This window comes from Platalea leucorodia (assembly GCF_965183815.1).
Source record: "Platalea leucorodia genome assembly, chromosome: 1".
Taxonomy (NCBI): domain Eukaryota; kingdom Metazoa; phylum Chordata; class Aves; order Pelecaniformes; family Threskiornithidae; genus Platalea; species Platalea leucorodia.
Window position 1 is genome coordinate 43,406,387 of NC_138823.1, and position 16,330 is coordinate 43,422,716.

General features: G+C 36.0%; 1 protein-coding gene across 1 annotated transcript in view; it reads right to left on the bottom strand.

Annotated features, from left to right (window-relative positions):
- Window positions 1-16,330, bottom strand: part of RP1 (RP1 axonemal microtubule associated) — a gene marked incomplete at both ends in the record, with an annotated part of 184,872 nt that overhangs the window by 126,522 nt on the left and 42,020 nt on the right. Inside the window, 5 exons of the mRNA XM_082316016.1 lie at window positions 2,488-2,639; window positions 2,898-3,030; window positions 5,146-5,235; window positions 8,956-9,158; window positions 15,164-15,295. Coding sequence (XP_082172142.1) covers window positions 2,488-2,639; window positions 2,898-3,030; window positions 5,146-5,235; window positions 8,956-9,158; window positions 15,164-15,295 — 710 coding nt within the window. The remainder of the gene's footprint in view (window positions 1-2,487; window positions 2,640-2,897; window positions 3,031-5,145; window positions 5,236-8,955; window positions 9,159-15,163; window positions 15,296-16,330) is intronic.

Below are 16,330 nucleotides of genomic sequence, written 5' to 3' on the forward strand. Positions count from 1 at the left end.
TTCTCATCCTTTTCTCTTATTGGTCTCACCTCCTCTACACTTTATTCTGCTGGAAAAGACTGAAGTCTGACATGCCACTTTGCCCTTGTTATTCATTTAGGCTTGAGTTTTCAGTTGGCAAAGTTTGTTTTCATAGGAGCATGAAGCTGATCAGGTGAAAGGTTCAGATCGGTAATTTTCTGTCACAGTAAAAACCATATAGCTTTCTCTCTCTAAATGCAATGGTCTAGGTCACACTTCTCAGTAAAAGGAAAATGAAGGAAAGAAATACACTGGAAAATTCATATCTGTAAAGTTCTCAGTCTTTAGCAAATGGCAGAATTGAGACTGCCTGTGCAACTTCAGTTCTCCCTTGTGTATATGTAATATATGATCACAAGCTATTCTCTCTGAAGGATCCCTGCCTCAAATTGTGCACAGGCAGGACTACGGCTTTTTAATACTTCTTTTTATCTTCATTATCTTGATAACTCTATGCATTATTTACCACAACCATTGAGACAGTTCAGTGAAGCAGAACTGATTTCCCCAGTGACTTCACTTTTGCACTTTTTCCATAGTACCTCAGTTTTCTGCAAATGCTGAAATCTATTTTTCAAAAGGCCTGTGTAATATTTCATTTTATCTATATAGTTAAAGTACAGAGATTATTGCCAAAAGCTGTTGTTCTGGTTTTGGCTGGGATAGAGTTAATTTTCTTCCTAGTAGCTGGTGTAGTGCTATGTTTTGGATTTAGGATGAGAATAACGTTGATAACACACTGATGTTTTAGTTGTTGCTGAGTAGTGCTTACACTGGTCAAGGACTTTTCAGCTTCCCATGCCCTGCCAGGGGCACAAGAAACTGGGAGGGGGCACAGCCAGGACAGCTGACCCAGACTGGCCAAAGGGCTATGCCATACCCTATGCTGTCATGCTCAGTATATAAACTGGGGGCAGTTGGCCAGGGCGGCGACCGCTGCTCAGGGATGGGATGGGCATCCGTCAGCAGGTGGTGAGCATTTGTATTGTGCATCACTTGTTTTGTATATTCTTTTATTATTATTATTATTATTACTACTACTACTATTACTATTATTATTATTATTTTCTCTTCCTCTGCTGTCCTATTAAACTGTCTTTATCTCAATCCACGGGTTTTACTTTTTTTTCCAATTCTCTCCCCCATCCCACTACAGGGGTGCGGGGAGGGTGAGCAAGCGGCTGTGTGGTGCTCAGTTGCCAACTGGGGTTAAGCCACAACAGCTATCAAGATGCAAAGTAGTTTGGGTGCTCAACTGAAAAACAGAGGGGTTAATTTATTGGCATATTTAGCATTTCAAAGAGCTTACTATGTCCAGAGCAGAATTCTCTTTGAACAAACCTCAGTTACAGCTATGGTTGCTCAGAAAAGTTGAATTGGTTAGGAAGCAAAACAGAAGCATACAAAAAATGGTCACTCAGGGAAGCTTTACGTTAAGTGACTTGCCCAATATCATGTAGCATATCTGTGGCAGGGATTAAATGAACTTGTTCAAGTCAGCACTCAGCTGCCTCTGTCATAAAATGATATATCCCAGGCCCTGCTCTGCCGCTCTTTACAATCCACTGTCTCGTTCACCCATTTCCATAACAAAGTGCACTTTGAGCCACCCACCTTCGCCCCCGTATAACTAATACGCTGAATTTACTGTCAGTCTGGCTAGAATAATTCCCCTAGAAAACTCCACTTAAATTCTGAATTTCAATTGGAATAGAACTTCATATCTAATACATCAGTAATGGTATAAAATATATATTTTAAAATGGTATAGATACCTCTGAAGTTTCCCAGTGGGTTATTTTTATGCTTAGCATTTTAGATACTGCTTTTTATTTTGTAATTAAGTATTCCACTAACAGCTTGATACCATTTTTTAGACATACAAGTGTTAATTCTCAATAGCTCACAAAGGAAGAAACAGGCTTAATAGAAGGTCATAAGAAAGCTAGTGGAAGAGCTAAAATTAAATTCAGTAGTTCCTGAAATTCAACCATACACTACTGCAGAAAACCAGGATGATGTATATTTTACTTATGGAGGAGATCAGAGGTAATTGAAAGAAAAATGAATTTAAATCTGCCCTGCATTAATCACAATATTATACTATTATACATTAAAAGAAATACATAACAAACAGTCCTACTAAGATGTGAAATCATGGAACGATTTCTGTGCAGTCCTTTGGAATCAGCTGTACTCATTGAACCTTGACAGAATATGTTTTATATTCACAGGCAGCTCTTCTCATCATCCTAGAGGGGTTCTTCATATAATTTTTCTTCCCCTTTTCCTACATGTGTTTTCACTCATTCTAGTTATTCCTGGATTAGTACAAAATTATTTTCCTTAGTTCTTAAAAATGATTTTTCTAAATCTCTGTGATCTTTTTTGTTAGGAACCTGTTAAGACCAGTAAAAGTTACTTAGTTATATTTATATGGCTAAGCAAATTGTTTCTCAGACTTACCATTCCTCTCTGAAATGTCACTGGTATACCAGATTTATGTAGAAGTCTCAGACCAGAGTCTCCTCTTTTTCCATAGATACACAGATAAACTGCAGAATCTGTATCAGCTTGCTCCATGTCACCAGTGTAGACATAAACATGGTATAAAACAACTTCCAAAAAGAAGAAAATACATGTGTAATCACAATTCATTTTACCCACCACTCTAGCTTAATGGAAACAATGCTAGCAAGTTTGATTTGCAATTAATTTGCTGGAACATATTCTCCAGAAATCAGTCTAACTGCTTTTAAGATTGCTAAGACCACATTTATGAATATACAGCAAATGGAATAGAATTCAGATTACATTAATACTGAAAACCGGGTAACTGATATATACGTAACTGTGCAACTGAAGTACACACATACTTGGATAGATAGGTTTTCCAGCTTCCACTACTGGAAGTTCACAGAGAAAATCTCTTCCATTGCTATTCTTTGACAACCATGTGTTTGCTGGAAAATTCAGTGTTTTCTTGCTCTTTAGATGTTGCAGTGTCACCTAGAGAAGAAGCAATTCCAACTATGACTCAGTTCACTCTTTACAGTGCTTTGCTTCTCAACAGCAAAACATATTTTTCTATATCTTTTCTTCTATCTCAGAAAACAATAACATGATCAGTAAATACGACATACGAAATTGCAGTATGAAAAATTTTTATTTTGGCCACTACTTTACAACTTGACTTCTCACTAGAGAGGATCTTTATTTGCACCCGTGGTATTGCAGCTGAAACTGCGAGCCTCTATTCTTTGAATACGCCTCAGACTTTAAAATTATCTTATTCTTGGAACAAACAAATCTGTAACTGAAATTTCCTTTTTTGCCATAAGAAACATCACTAATTCTAATTTCTGTCAGTGAAACACCTCCATGTAACACTGTCTGGAGTACTGAAGACTGAAAATTTTCTGGTAAGTGAGGTTAGATGAGAGAGGCTGAGCTTTTGGAAAATGTGGAAAGATTGACACATTTTTATATTAAAATGAAAACAGGATGAAACTCATCATCTATATCCTTCTGAACTTTGGCAAGGAGAGGATATGTCAAAATTTTAAATCAATTTGCATTATATTTGGTTCTTCTACAGCAGACCAAAAGACAACCTGGGTACCATCACCCTCTATTTATTCCTCTGAAGATAGTTAGAATTCAAATTCTCAAGCCACTGTACCTTATATCCGTCTTACTTGTTTCCTATAATTAAAGCAGTCTTCCCTCTCTTTTATGGGAGCAGTTTTTCTTGGTCTTGAATTATAACAACGCTTACTACCGTTTTTTTCCATAGGCCTTCACTAGCAAAAGGAAATCAGTGCCAAAAAAATTGTCTTTCTGCAGTTGTGTTTTGAATGTGCATATAGCATGCATAAGCCTTGCAAACAAAATTATGAAAGCAAGTATTCACGTTCAAATTCTAACACTTAGGAAATCAGGACAATATATGCCTTTATCTCACTTTTCCAATAAAATATTATTTTAAGTAAAATAAACATTTATTTTAACACCAAAGAATGTATTTATTCTAACATGAAATACTTTTGCAGCAGTGATTCTTAATCTCTAATGTTTATTGGCAGAGCTCCCCCTGCTGATTCATAACAATCGCAGATATTAACTGCTTTGTCAGAAAAACACAGCTTTCAACCTGATTTATTTGTTTCTGTGAGAAGAAATATTTGAAATCCCAGGGTTACCCTATGAAATTTGGACCAAAATGTTAAAAAAGAAATTTTGTAACCACCAGGATGGAAAGTAGGATTCCTGCAACTATTTGAGCAACTGAAATATGGATACTTACATTCAGTTTTGCTACAGTTAGAGTTAAGGCCTTTGGGTTAATGTCGAAAGCTGTTATTATTGTGTAATTCTGGTTGTCTAAATCAGAAGATAAATTAAATTATCTTAAGATAAATTAAAGGCCAAAGGATAAGCTTGTGCCTTTTACAGATTCAAAAATAAGAAACAAAAGACAAACACTTATGTGCAATTCTGAAATAAATCTTACATGGGACTCAGTGTTAGCAAGATTTAGTATGAAATTAATCTGGTGAACATCCCTAAATATCATGAGAAAAACAGAGTTAAAACAGAAGCAGAAAAGAGGAATTCATTCATCAAATTGAAAAAACCAGCAGTTTCTTTTTCCCTGAAAATGGTCGTAATTGTGAGCTATGTTTGGGCCAATTAGGACTAGCCTAATCTTAAGCAAATTTTTTTTTGTTCTTCGCATGTATTTGTCATGGGCTCACTGTTGCTCCATCATTTTCAATTTTTCGTAGCTGGAATTTATAGCTAGAATCTCCCTACCACGCACTGAAGAGTACAGGCGAGCTTTCAAAACTAAGTAGAACCCATCAATACACTAAAATTGGTATCTATGACCTACATGAATTAGGAATAATTGCAAAATAATGCTACATATTTCCAGCTCTCAGGAGATGGACTGTATCAGTGCTTTTGTCATCTCTAAAGCAACCTAAGAAGACAAAGCAACAAGAACATATGACAATCAGCATTTTTTGATTTATGAAGCTGTGGCTTCATGAAAAGATGGGCTTTTAGTTCATATAAAAATTATTAAAGCAGAAAAAAAAAATCACCATAAAAAAATCTCACCCTTTGTAAGTTCCACTCTGATTGTTCATTCAGTAATTCATCAAGTTCAATTCTTATCTTGTAGATATTCCCAATGCTTTTTATTTTAACCTGAATAAAGCCAGAACAATACAACATATAACTACAGACAAAAATATATATAACCTACACTTTAAACTTGTGCAGTAGAGGCTGCATGCTGATTAAGCAATGCCATGCCTTGCAAACTAACACTGTATCCAATTAATGATTAAAAGACATTTCAGTCCCAGTCTCCCGCACATACAGAAGAAGCAGCATCCTAATGGCAAGCACAGGCCTATGAATTCTATGCGTAAGACTGTTACAGCCTTCAGGACATCTTGCAAAAAAAAGAACCCTAAACATTTTCCTTCCTGTATTTTCAGTCATCACATGTGAAATAACTCAAAAATCCAGTTCTCATTTATGCACAAACCCCATTTGCCCTGTATCACTACATTTTGCCATTCATTCAATTTGGGCTGTATTTCTGGAAAAAATATAGCTACATCACATGTGGAAAAAAAAATACATAAACCTGCATCTTTGTCTTTGCAATTTGTTCCAGATTTCTCTGAACCACTGTAGTATCTGAGTATACAGGAACAGCACACAAAACATTTGATTGGCAGATTTTGGGTTATAGGATCCAGAAGAGACTGCTTCTGTTTTCTCTAAGCAGATTTCTGTCTGAGCCCCAGTTTGACCAGATTATAGCCTAGTGAAATCACAATGCTTGCCAGGGAAATGATTTGGCAGATACTTGAACTCTTCAAAGTTCGAAAAGTAAAAAAAGTTGGTGAGGGATGTTCATGAGAGAAATGTTGAATACAAAATTAAAACCACTAAACCACAGGTCACATATCTTTCATAGTGCAGCACAGCAACATGATCATAAACCCTAAGTCAAAGTGAAGGATATAAATCTTTTGCGAAGGTTAAAGAATAAGCTCTCAAAAGATGGCAGAACATCTGCAAAACTTTAAAAATCACCAATACTGTCTTCGCTTTCTGACTATGATTTGCATTCATTTGCACTTTCTTTGCACTTTCAAGCATTATACGTGCTCTTACTTATGAAATCTACTCTATGCAGCCCTATCCTATCCCACTTATCTGGGGTTCATTTGAAGTTTAACCATTATTTAAAGCGAGCATAAATAATTTTAGATCATTTCTAATGTACTGCTAGGAAAGGAAAAGTAAGTGCATTATATTATTTCTCAAATAATTCTATTAATAAAAGGTTGATAGCAGCCTATTCCACTCCATCATTTACATCCAAAAAAGCTATTTACACTGTACAAAAATTATTTTCTTTTCATTCTCTTAGAAACACCTACTAGTATATTATCCACTCATTTTCTGCCTTAATTAATAAAAAGCCCTCTTCTCTTTTCAGAGGTCAGAATTGCCTCAGTTCCTATATCGGCGTTTAGCTGTCTCTTTGTGCTTTTGTATAATAAACTTCTATCTTATAGTCACGGTGTTACCATGGTTTAGACAAAGATTTCTAGAAGCAAACAACTTTTACCCTTGATTTTCCTAACATTGAAATGCACTCAGTAAATCACAATGGTTGTTTAAGAAAGAATCTGAGGAATTCACACCTGTATTTATATTGGTATAGTTGTTACATTGACCTGAATTTCATTAACAAAATAAATGTTAACTCCAGGCTTGCAACACTAATGTGACAATATGGTTCCTGTCTTTTCCATTGGCTTAAGAAAATAGCTTTGTTCTGTGGAGTCAGATTCTGATATTTTTGCATATGTTGCATAATATCTCTCTCTCTAAGTAGTCTTGCTAGAGGTAACCTGGAGACTTAAGGATTAAAGCAGTAGTAAAGTAAGGGCATGTACACAGCTTGACTGAAAAAACAACTATTGTCATTTCCCACATTTCACAAACAAACCAACCCACTTCTCAAGTAATATGAGATACCGTCTTCTCATTCACAGAGCTGGTGTTCACTGAATACACAGTGCTGTCATGTTGTCTGTTTATTCTAATGAATAGCTGTTTAGGCTTTTGGTTAAAAAAAAAAAGTTACATGATCATTTCATATATCAATACAAAACATACATGTACAGAACCTTGTCAGACGGCAAAGAGTGACTTCTGCCTAAAACAAGCAGGGGTCTCCTAGAAGAAACCCTCTGGTATCCTTCTTGATTTTTCTCATGCACAGTCTTAGAAAGGATTAAACAGACAATGACTACTCACATGGGTAAGGTAAGAGAGGGAAGGCCACATATGAATGGTTTTCATTTCTCAAGATAGATCTACTCGAATTTTTCATAGTTGTGCATACTGCTGATAAAGTGAAAGGTTAAAGAAAACTGACTCCAAATTGCCTGATTATTACAGGCTTTGAGAAGTTGTTTTCTTCCTACAACTCCTGGCCAGAGCTATAATTAAGTTGATTACTTTAAAAAATAAAATTTGTTATCTTCTGCTCTAGAAAATATCAGTGTAACCATATCACACTCAAAAATGTAAATGATAAAACGATGTAATTTTTTTTTAAAGTCTTGCATTCCTATCCTCATTTCAAGACTTATCCTGTTAAACAAGTACAGGATAAAGTTTAAAGGGAAAAAAAGAAGAAAGAGCTCTTACTCATAGGCTTTTTCTTTGTGGATTTATCTACTGCAGACTAAAGAGTGAAAAGCACTTTGGTGACACTTGCCGTTTCATGCCTGAAAGCAATAGTGTCAGCGTGATGTAAAGAATCATAGTAGTAGCCCCAGGTGCTGAGAGAAAGATTCTGCTCTCTCACAAGATCAATATCCACAGCACACAGCCATAATGGGCAATATCTATTTTAGAGAAGAAAAATCGGTCCATCTCTTAAGAATGTATGGATTAACATTGCAAACATGCCATTACCCAACATTGCTTATAAATTATTCACTAGTTAGGAGAACAGGATTCCCCATGGATCATAATATATAGCCTACATGCTTAGAAAATGAACATTACAGTTGGTTATCTTCCTGCCTGTGCCCTATTCATAGAGAGTATTATTATTAATATCATCGACAGTAACAATCTTGTTTTGATGAGTGCAGGAAAAAAAATTGCACAAAATGTGAAAAATGTAACTTCTTCATTTTGCTGAAGACAGCAATGTGTTACATGCATCTCAGACAGAAATATTTAAGCAAAACAGAAGTTTTTGCCACTCTGGTAATTTCCTCTCATACTACCTAGACATAATTTCCCTATTACAATAGAGGTGGGGTTATTCTTAAATAATAGCAGAACTCTTTTTTGTTTTCAGGACATGATAGCATATAGGTTTTATTGGGCTCTCAGTAATTCCATAGGTAAAACTTCTGGCATTTCAGCTATTTATAATATGGCAGCTGAAAAAAGGGTTTTCTTCCTTAACTGAACCAGATCCACAGTATACATTTTATAGTATGCTTTGAAAACTGTATGCATGAAGAGTTCATTACTAGAGATCCCTAAATTATATACAAGTCTTACATCAGACATAGTTTGTTTAGGAGTAGATAGTTTCTAAAGCTAGTTTCAAATCAATTACCTTAAAGAAATCAATTTACTCCTGAAGTTGTCCCATTTGGGCTACTATATGAGGGACAGGGTGTTAAAAGAAAGAGCATTTCCTCTGTTGCTAACTATATGCACCAAGCTGATTTAATGCAGAATTCATGAAGATTAGATAGAGATTTATTGTATGCAGTAAACATGGGAGAAAAACATTTTTTGTTTTCATATGACAGAATAACCTTTGGAAAGGTACACATTAAAATAATGTTCTTAGCCTTCATTAGCTACCTGAAATTCATCCTCCTGCCTGGGAAGAAACAGCTGCTTTCTGTTGTCCTTGCCAAGAGTTATTGGTCCAGCTACTCCTCTGTCTCCATATATCGAGAGAATGACATTTTCTTTAGTTCCTGCATTTCCTGTCAGCATCGACACTTTCCATTCATCATCTGAAGGAAGAGGACACTCACCACCTTGGGGATTTCTCATTTCCTCTGTGAAATACAGAACATTAGTGGGAGATGAAAATCGACATGAAACTGCCAGTTGCTGTTGTAACTTCAGCACATAAGGAGACCATATCAGAGAGAGGATTGTATTTTTTTATGACATATGAGATAGTCTGAAAAGATTGATTTGTTTCTTGTCTAGACCAAAATGTACTGATTAGTTGAGCTACAAGAATCAACTGGAAAAGAACAAGTATCTCTCACATGCACTATCATCATATATTCTTTATATTCTTCTGCTGTAGAGTAAGGATGCTACGAGGCAGAACTACGGCGATTAAATTGACATTTCTGGTCCCTTAGCCTGACATTTAGAAATAAGTAGAATTACTTGTAAATACTCCTCTAATGCCTTGTGTTGGGACATTATTAGCAGAATCACATCTGAGAATAGAGACAATTTTCATTTCAAATGAAAAAAGTTATTCAGGAAATTAACTTTCTTCAAGTTAAATATTAATTAAATACTGTAAAATACTCAAAAAAGAGCACAATATATCCTTGCTCAACCATACTTATGCATACAGTGCAGCTTTTGGGCTAAGTAGGTTCTGCATGAATGAGACAATAGCAGCACAGTACCACTTTATGAATAAATTCCACAGCTTTAATGGCTGAGCAAATATAATTTTGGAAAACATATTTCACTTTAGAATAGCACCTAGTGATCTTTCATCTACCCTTAAGAGAAAAAATATATACATATGCAAAGATGTCAAATGGCACCTCTGCACATGAGATATGAACAAATAGACTCTCTGGGGACGAAGGAATTTAGTTTTGAGTATTCTAATCAAAAGGGAGTTTACAAACATCAGATGTCTGGAACACTACTTTTCCATAATGAGACCACTGACCAAGAATTTATAATCAGTTCTGACACAAGAGGCAGATATAAACCCTAAATTTGAAAAGATGAACCAACACATTGTCTATATACTGTGTTCTGCAGGGGTTCCCAAACTGCTCTTCATGAGGCCTCTTCATGCGACTGCAAAGAGACTTTTTAATATGCTAACCATAACGAATATTATCTGTGCTGCAGATTAATTTTCTTTTGTATCCCCCAGCTCATTCTTCATCCATTAAGTAGCTTTCTATGAACCAAGCTTTTGGAGGCCAGAGTCTCCAAACATGTAATGGAATTCACTTACAATTTTGCAGAATTCATAAATAGCCACTGATATGGATTTGTTGAAGAATTCCCAATGCATCACTATGTATGTTACTGCTGCCCTACACACCTTGCTATCAGAGCCCTTTGCTTTTTTATTTGCTTGATTAATACTGTACTGGGTTTCTCTGGGATGGAGTTTTTCCCTTCACTTATTAAACTGCCTTTACCTCAAAGGAAAAAAAGAAAAAGAAAACCCACAACCTGGAAAAAAAAGCCCAAACCAAACAGAAAAACAAGTGATGCAAAAGCAATCGCTCACCACAAGCAGAATGATGCCCAGCTAGTCCCCAAGGGATGACTACTTTGGAAAAACTCCTCTCCAATTTTATTGCTGAGCATGACAATATATGGTATGGAGTATCTCTTTGGTCAGCTGGGGTCAGCTGTCCCGGCTTGTGTCCCCTCCCAGCATCTTCCCATTGTCCTCCCCACCTACTCACTGGGAGAGAAGAGTGAGAAACAGATGGACTCGGTGCTGCGCAAGCACTGCTCAGCAACAGCTGAAACATTGGTGTGTTATCAACACTGCTTTGGTCACCAGGCTAAAACACAGCACCAGACAGACTGCTATGAAGAAAATTAAGTCCATCCCAGCCAAGCCCAGTACAAATACCAAACAAAATAAAACAATACCAATGACAGAAATTTGCAAAATTTATCTGGCTGTGCTTTTTTGCTAGCGTTAAAATATAAGTTTGAGGACAAAGTGAAAAACAGTTCTGAATCCTTGAGACTTGCTTCTTGATAAACTTTTATAAGCAACAAATTCCACATCCTGCTGAAACATCACTGAAGCAAATTGTGTAAGTGAAGAAGGATCCATTCAATACTGAGACATGGTCCTGACCTTCCCTTTAAATTTCCTCAAATGTCACTTTTATGATATTAAATAAATGTTTTTTCTTCTTAAAAGTTGCACTCAAAAGGAATTATATAGCTGCTTGGATCATCAGATTGTCCTATAGGTTAAATCAACATGGTAAGTAAAGCCCCAAACCTGAGTTATGATCCACTAGCATTGAACTCTTAACCGATGTGAAATAATTGCACAAGAAATTGCAAAGGAATTAGGATCCAGTAGAAAGTTCTATAATAAATAAGGCCTAACTTCTGGGATCAGGGGAAATTTCAGCCCTGGTAAAGACTCTAAAATTTGGTTAATCAATTTTTAAGAAATTCAGAACTGTAGTAGTATGACTTTTACAGCAGTGCTTCTAACAGTAGCAGTATGACTTTGGAATGGTTATAGTAACTTAGAAATAGGCAACAGTGCCATAATAATTGCTGGTTTTATTGCATTCTTCATCATGACTGAGAGCAAGTTATTCAGAAAGAAAAAAGAAAACCACACACCAAAAATAAAGCAAAAGGCAAACATCTTGTTTACCTGAATAAAAACTTAATTACACGTGTCTTTCAGTGACTGAAAGAACTATAGCAAATAGTTGCTTTGGTATAATAAATATTGTTGAGAATTTGACTTTTGAGAACAGAACTTTCTGTAACTGTAGTTACCTAGCTCCTCTCCTGTAACTCTGAAAGCTAGAGTTCCTTCCAGTTATCTAAAACCACATCTTTCTTACAGCAAAGAGATGAAAATTTTCACGAAATGCAAAGGTATTCAAGAAGCATAAGGAATCCCAGGCTGCTCTGTATGCTCAGCACAAGAATTCCATACTCGGGCTATTGCTACCCAAAGCAGGTACTGCAACCTCAGACTACTACCTCTTGAAAACAATTATAATGCACAAGCAATTCACAGGCTTGGAATGCTTTTTGCCTCATAATTTACTGGCTCTTCTTACAAATGGAAATCAGTGGCATTGATTTGCTACAGGCTAAAAATATTCTAGTCTGGAAAGAGGATTTGATGGTTACCCTGCATTAGTCATGAGAGTTTACGCACTTCATGACACCATGCTGTAAATCTATTGCGACAAAAATTCATTCTGATGGGCCTGCATAAGAATGATGAAGTCACAATCCTTTGCACAGGTTCATAAAAATAACTCTGTTTTTTAATTTACTTATCCTAAATCTAAAGCAAAAAAAAAAATTATATTGTCCCAGAAGATCATATGATTGAGTGACACTTTTGAAATGAACCATCAGAAAAATTAATCCCTAGAGCAGAGGCTTGGACAATAAAGTTGATGCATTTCTATTACACCTTTTTGTATCATCATTTCCAATTTAAAGCAAATGGAAATTAGATCAGATTTTATTTGTATCTTATTTTCTCTTGTAAATAAAATATATTAAAAATTAATAGTAACTAACAGTATTCCAGACATACAGGAAAGGAACATGGAGGGTATAGAAATAATTTCTCAGAGATACAGTTTGTTAATACCAAACCACAAAGATGTTCTCAATGTCACAGGCTGGGTTTTTGTCATGGAAGCTAATGACATCTCTCCCCTTGCTTTCACTGGTACACAGAGGCATGTTTTCGCCATTGAAATTTAAACATGATTTGAGAAACACAAGGAACAAGCAAAGAGGAAATCCCCAGTACCAAGTCATTTGGGAAATCCCGTAAGGTTCTTGCATGCTCTCTAGTTGATACATAATATGACACAAGTCTATATTTTCAGCAAGACTGTTGATTTTGTCTTGCTTTTGCAACTGGTAATGGAAGAGTAACAAGGGGTTTAAAAAAACCTCACAATTTTTGGTTTGAGTTTTTAGTGTCTTCTGCTTCATCTCCTTTATCCCTCGACTTTGTGGTCCTCTAACCATATATATATTATTTCCCTTCTGTTTTGGGCAGCACATTTGATTGGTCTTGAGTCTGTAACGTGGTGTCTTGCATGCATGTTATCTGACTTGTCTTTGACACTCACTTTAATATCTCCATCCTGTGAGCTGTTAAGTAGAAGCTGGGACCTGCCACCATCCTTGTACAGTGAAAGATGTTTCTTGAGGAACAGAGAACTCGCACTGCAACAGGAGAAGCCCCAACTGCTGTAGCACAGTTTTCAGTCTAATTAATGCTAAATTAATTATTATTTATGAAAACAACAACCAAAACACAAGTACTAGTTAGCAGACACAGACATAAAAAAGATGGCCTGGTCAGCCTAAGGGTTAATCTGCTCTGAGTTTGGATGCTAAGCGTACTGCTGGATTGTGTACTCAATACAAACATCACCCTTTTCCAAATGTTAACTGGGAGTGAAAAAAGCAAATGAGTATTTAATGAATATCATTGTAAAAATTAAAACTCACCTCTACATGTCAAAAGTCAGTTACCTTTAAAGTATTCTAAATGAAAATATCTTACTAAAAATGAGCATTTTCTTTGAAGGGCAGAGTAACTTTGATATTTTTATTCTTTTTGTATAAGCAGACTCCACATTCATGAATGTCAGAAATACTTCTTACAAAGTGCTATAGACTCTATGTAACCAATTTCACAGCAGATATTGCTTCTATAAAAGGATCCTTTGTATCCAACCCTAAAAACATCCAGCTTTTTTGAAAACAGGTTTGATGGCTTGTGTATTGTTGCCATGGGTTTCAAATACAGCGTATCTCACCAGTTGCTGACAACCCATAACACTTTGGGAAGGCTTTGTGACACAATGATACAACATGAAGTCTGACAGATTAGAAATGGAAAGTGGGTGTTTTGAGCTAAGAATGGAAACAACACTGACAGAAAAAATTAACAGTAATTAATAATAATCCACATTGAAAAAAATCTGTTTTGAATTTAACCAGGATACTTTGGTTCAGCTGAATTTATTTTAAATCTTTCCTGATACTTCACATTATGCCCTGTGAAAAGCATGACATATTTGCTGTCTTGTTCACATTGCCAGACTTTTCATGTACACTTTGAAATAGCAGTCTGAGGACCAAGCTCAAAACCAAATCAGCAAGCCACCTGAATTATTTGCTACATGAATGCCTTTGGGACTACCTCTAGCTAACTAAGCACGTCTCCCATAATGGAAGCTCTAATATAATCTTGTCTTTAAAGCTCTCTCAAGGTAACAGATATTTTTCCACCATGTGAATGTGCCTCAATGTGCTGTGTGGAGCTCAGTAGTTTCCATTTATCCCATCTGCTTTTCATGGCAATGTGACAAGATTCAGGCTGTGCAGACAGGGTCCTTGGGTACATTGAAATAAAAGAGAGACAGGAAGCAAACATGATCATCCCCACTCCTTAAGAGATGTATCATTCCTTGTTTTGTTTAGTTCCTTAGTCACACCTTCTTTGGTTACTAGGATGCTGAATATTCTTGTAAAATTTTTGAGTTGGGGAAATCATTGTCTTAGACCATTTATGCAACTTTTGTAGTGGTTGTTTATTCTAGTAAAACACATCTGGTAGACTATCACTCCAGAAGCATGACCAGAACATTGTTTATTTATTCCTACCTGCCTAAACATAGATCTAAAGCTAGCATGCAGTGCACCAAAACCTTACTGTTTCCCCCAGTGAATCATAAAGCAGAAAACATTAGTGTGAAAGGGAGCATAAATGAGAAATATTCCATCACTTTCAGTGAGCTTTGGATGGGGCTCTGTATCATATCAATCTCTTAATTTCCACAGAAATAGTCCCTATGATAGATGGCTAGTTCTTTCAATAAAAAAAAAAAAAAAAGGTAATGTGAAATTATTCAACAGTTACATGCTGACTGTTGCCTTATCAATAAACCACATTCCAATGCCATTTTAAAAAACAATAACTGGTAATATGTTTTATGTTGCAACTGAGGTAAGTCACTGCAAAGGTGCATGGAGGGCAGACATAACACAATGCTATATCACAACTAGTTTGTAAATTGTTGCTTACTTGAGGGTAGAAAAGTTGAAAGGTTTTGAGATACTGGCTTCTGGGCTTTTGCTGGTTGGAGCTGAGATTCTTTGAAATCTTTTTTCTCTTGATTGGGTGCTGCAGATGTTCCCATAGGCTCTTCCCGGCCAACTACAACAATGAAGTGTAAATTCTGTCATTAGCTACAAATCATTTGCTTTTTCTTGCTCAGAAGCTTCCCATATGTTCAGTGACAAACACTAAGAACAGATCTCACAACTGTTCAACACAGTGGACACGAAAATCTTTTCTCTGTGTATTGCACAGCCACTAGCTATTATTAGCTTTTATTGTTAGCAGCATGCCACAAAAAGTGGAAAAAATCTGGCATACCAATAAAAGTCCATTTACTACTTTGAAAATCTAAGTAACAATTTAACAGTGATGTATGAATAAAATGACTTGTTAAAATGCAGTTTTGCCCAAGATAAGCTTCTCCACCTCCCTGATGTTTTCTTTCTTAAGAGTGGGAATGCTGAAATGAAAACTGCTAGAGGCCATTTCTGGTAATATGAAGTGGCAAACAGACAATCTTGGTTGCTCTCATAGAAAATATTAGCTCCTTTTTTATCTTCCTTTCACTGAGTAGCAAGGATTCAGGAGAACTCAAGCCTATAACGAAGTAACATTTAGCCTTATTTTAATGGCATCAGTAAGCCCTGCTTTGTTGAGAATTTCCATTGAAAACCCTGCTTTTCCAAAAAGTAACAAAAGGAAAATACTTTCCTTATTTCTACAAGGATGCAGTGACTGAAATATTCTTGTCACCTTGTAGCAAGTAGGGACTGAATGGTTGGGATGCCATTACAGTGACTTTCATAACGCTTATGTATGTCTGGGTCACAACATATATAGAACAATTAATAATAAGACTGGTTGTATGTTTTGATATTTTCCCTTTGCTGGTCAAAGCATTCAAGATGACCTTGTTCTGCTTGTGTCTGGCAAAAATCTGACTGGATTCTCAATTTTGAACTAATGTCCAGTTTAGTATTTTCATGAGATGTTTCATTTCTTGATCTCTGTGACTATGTCCACCAGATAAGAATACAAGTACTGTAATTCCACTGTTTTCTGCAGTTATAATCCAAGTCAGCTGGCTATGTTTGGTAACCAGTTGTTCACTAAACTAAAAACTTCATTCTC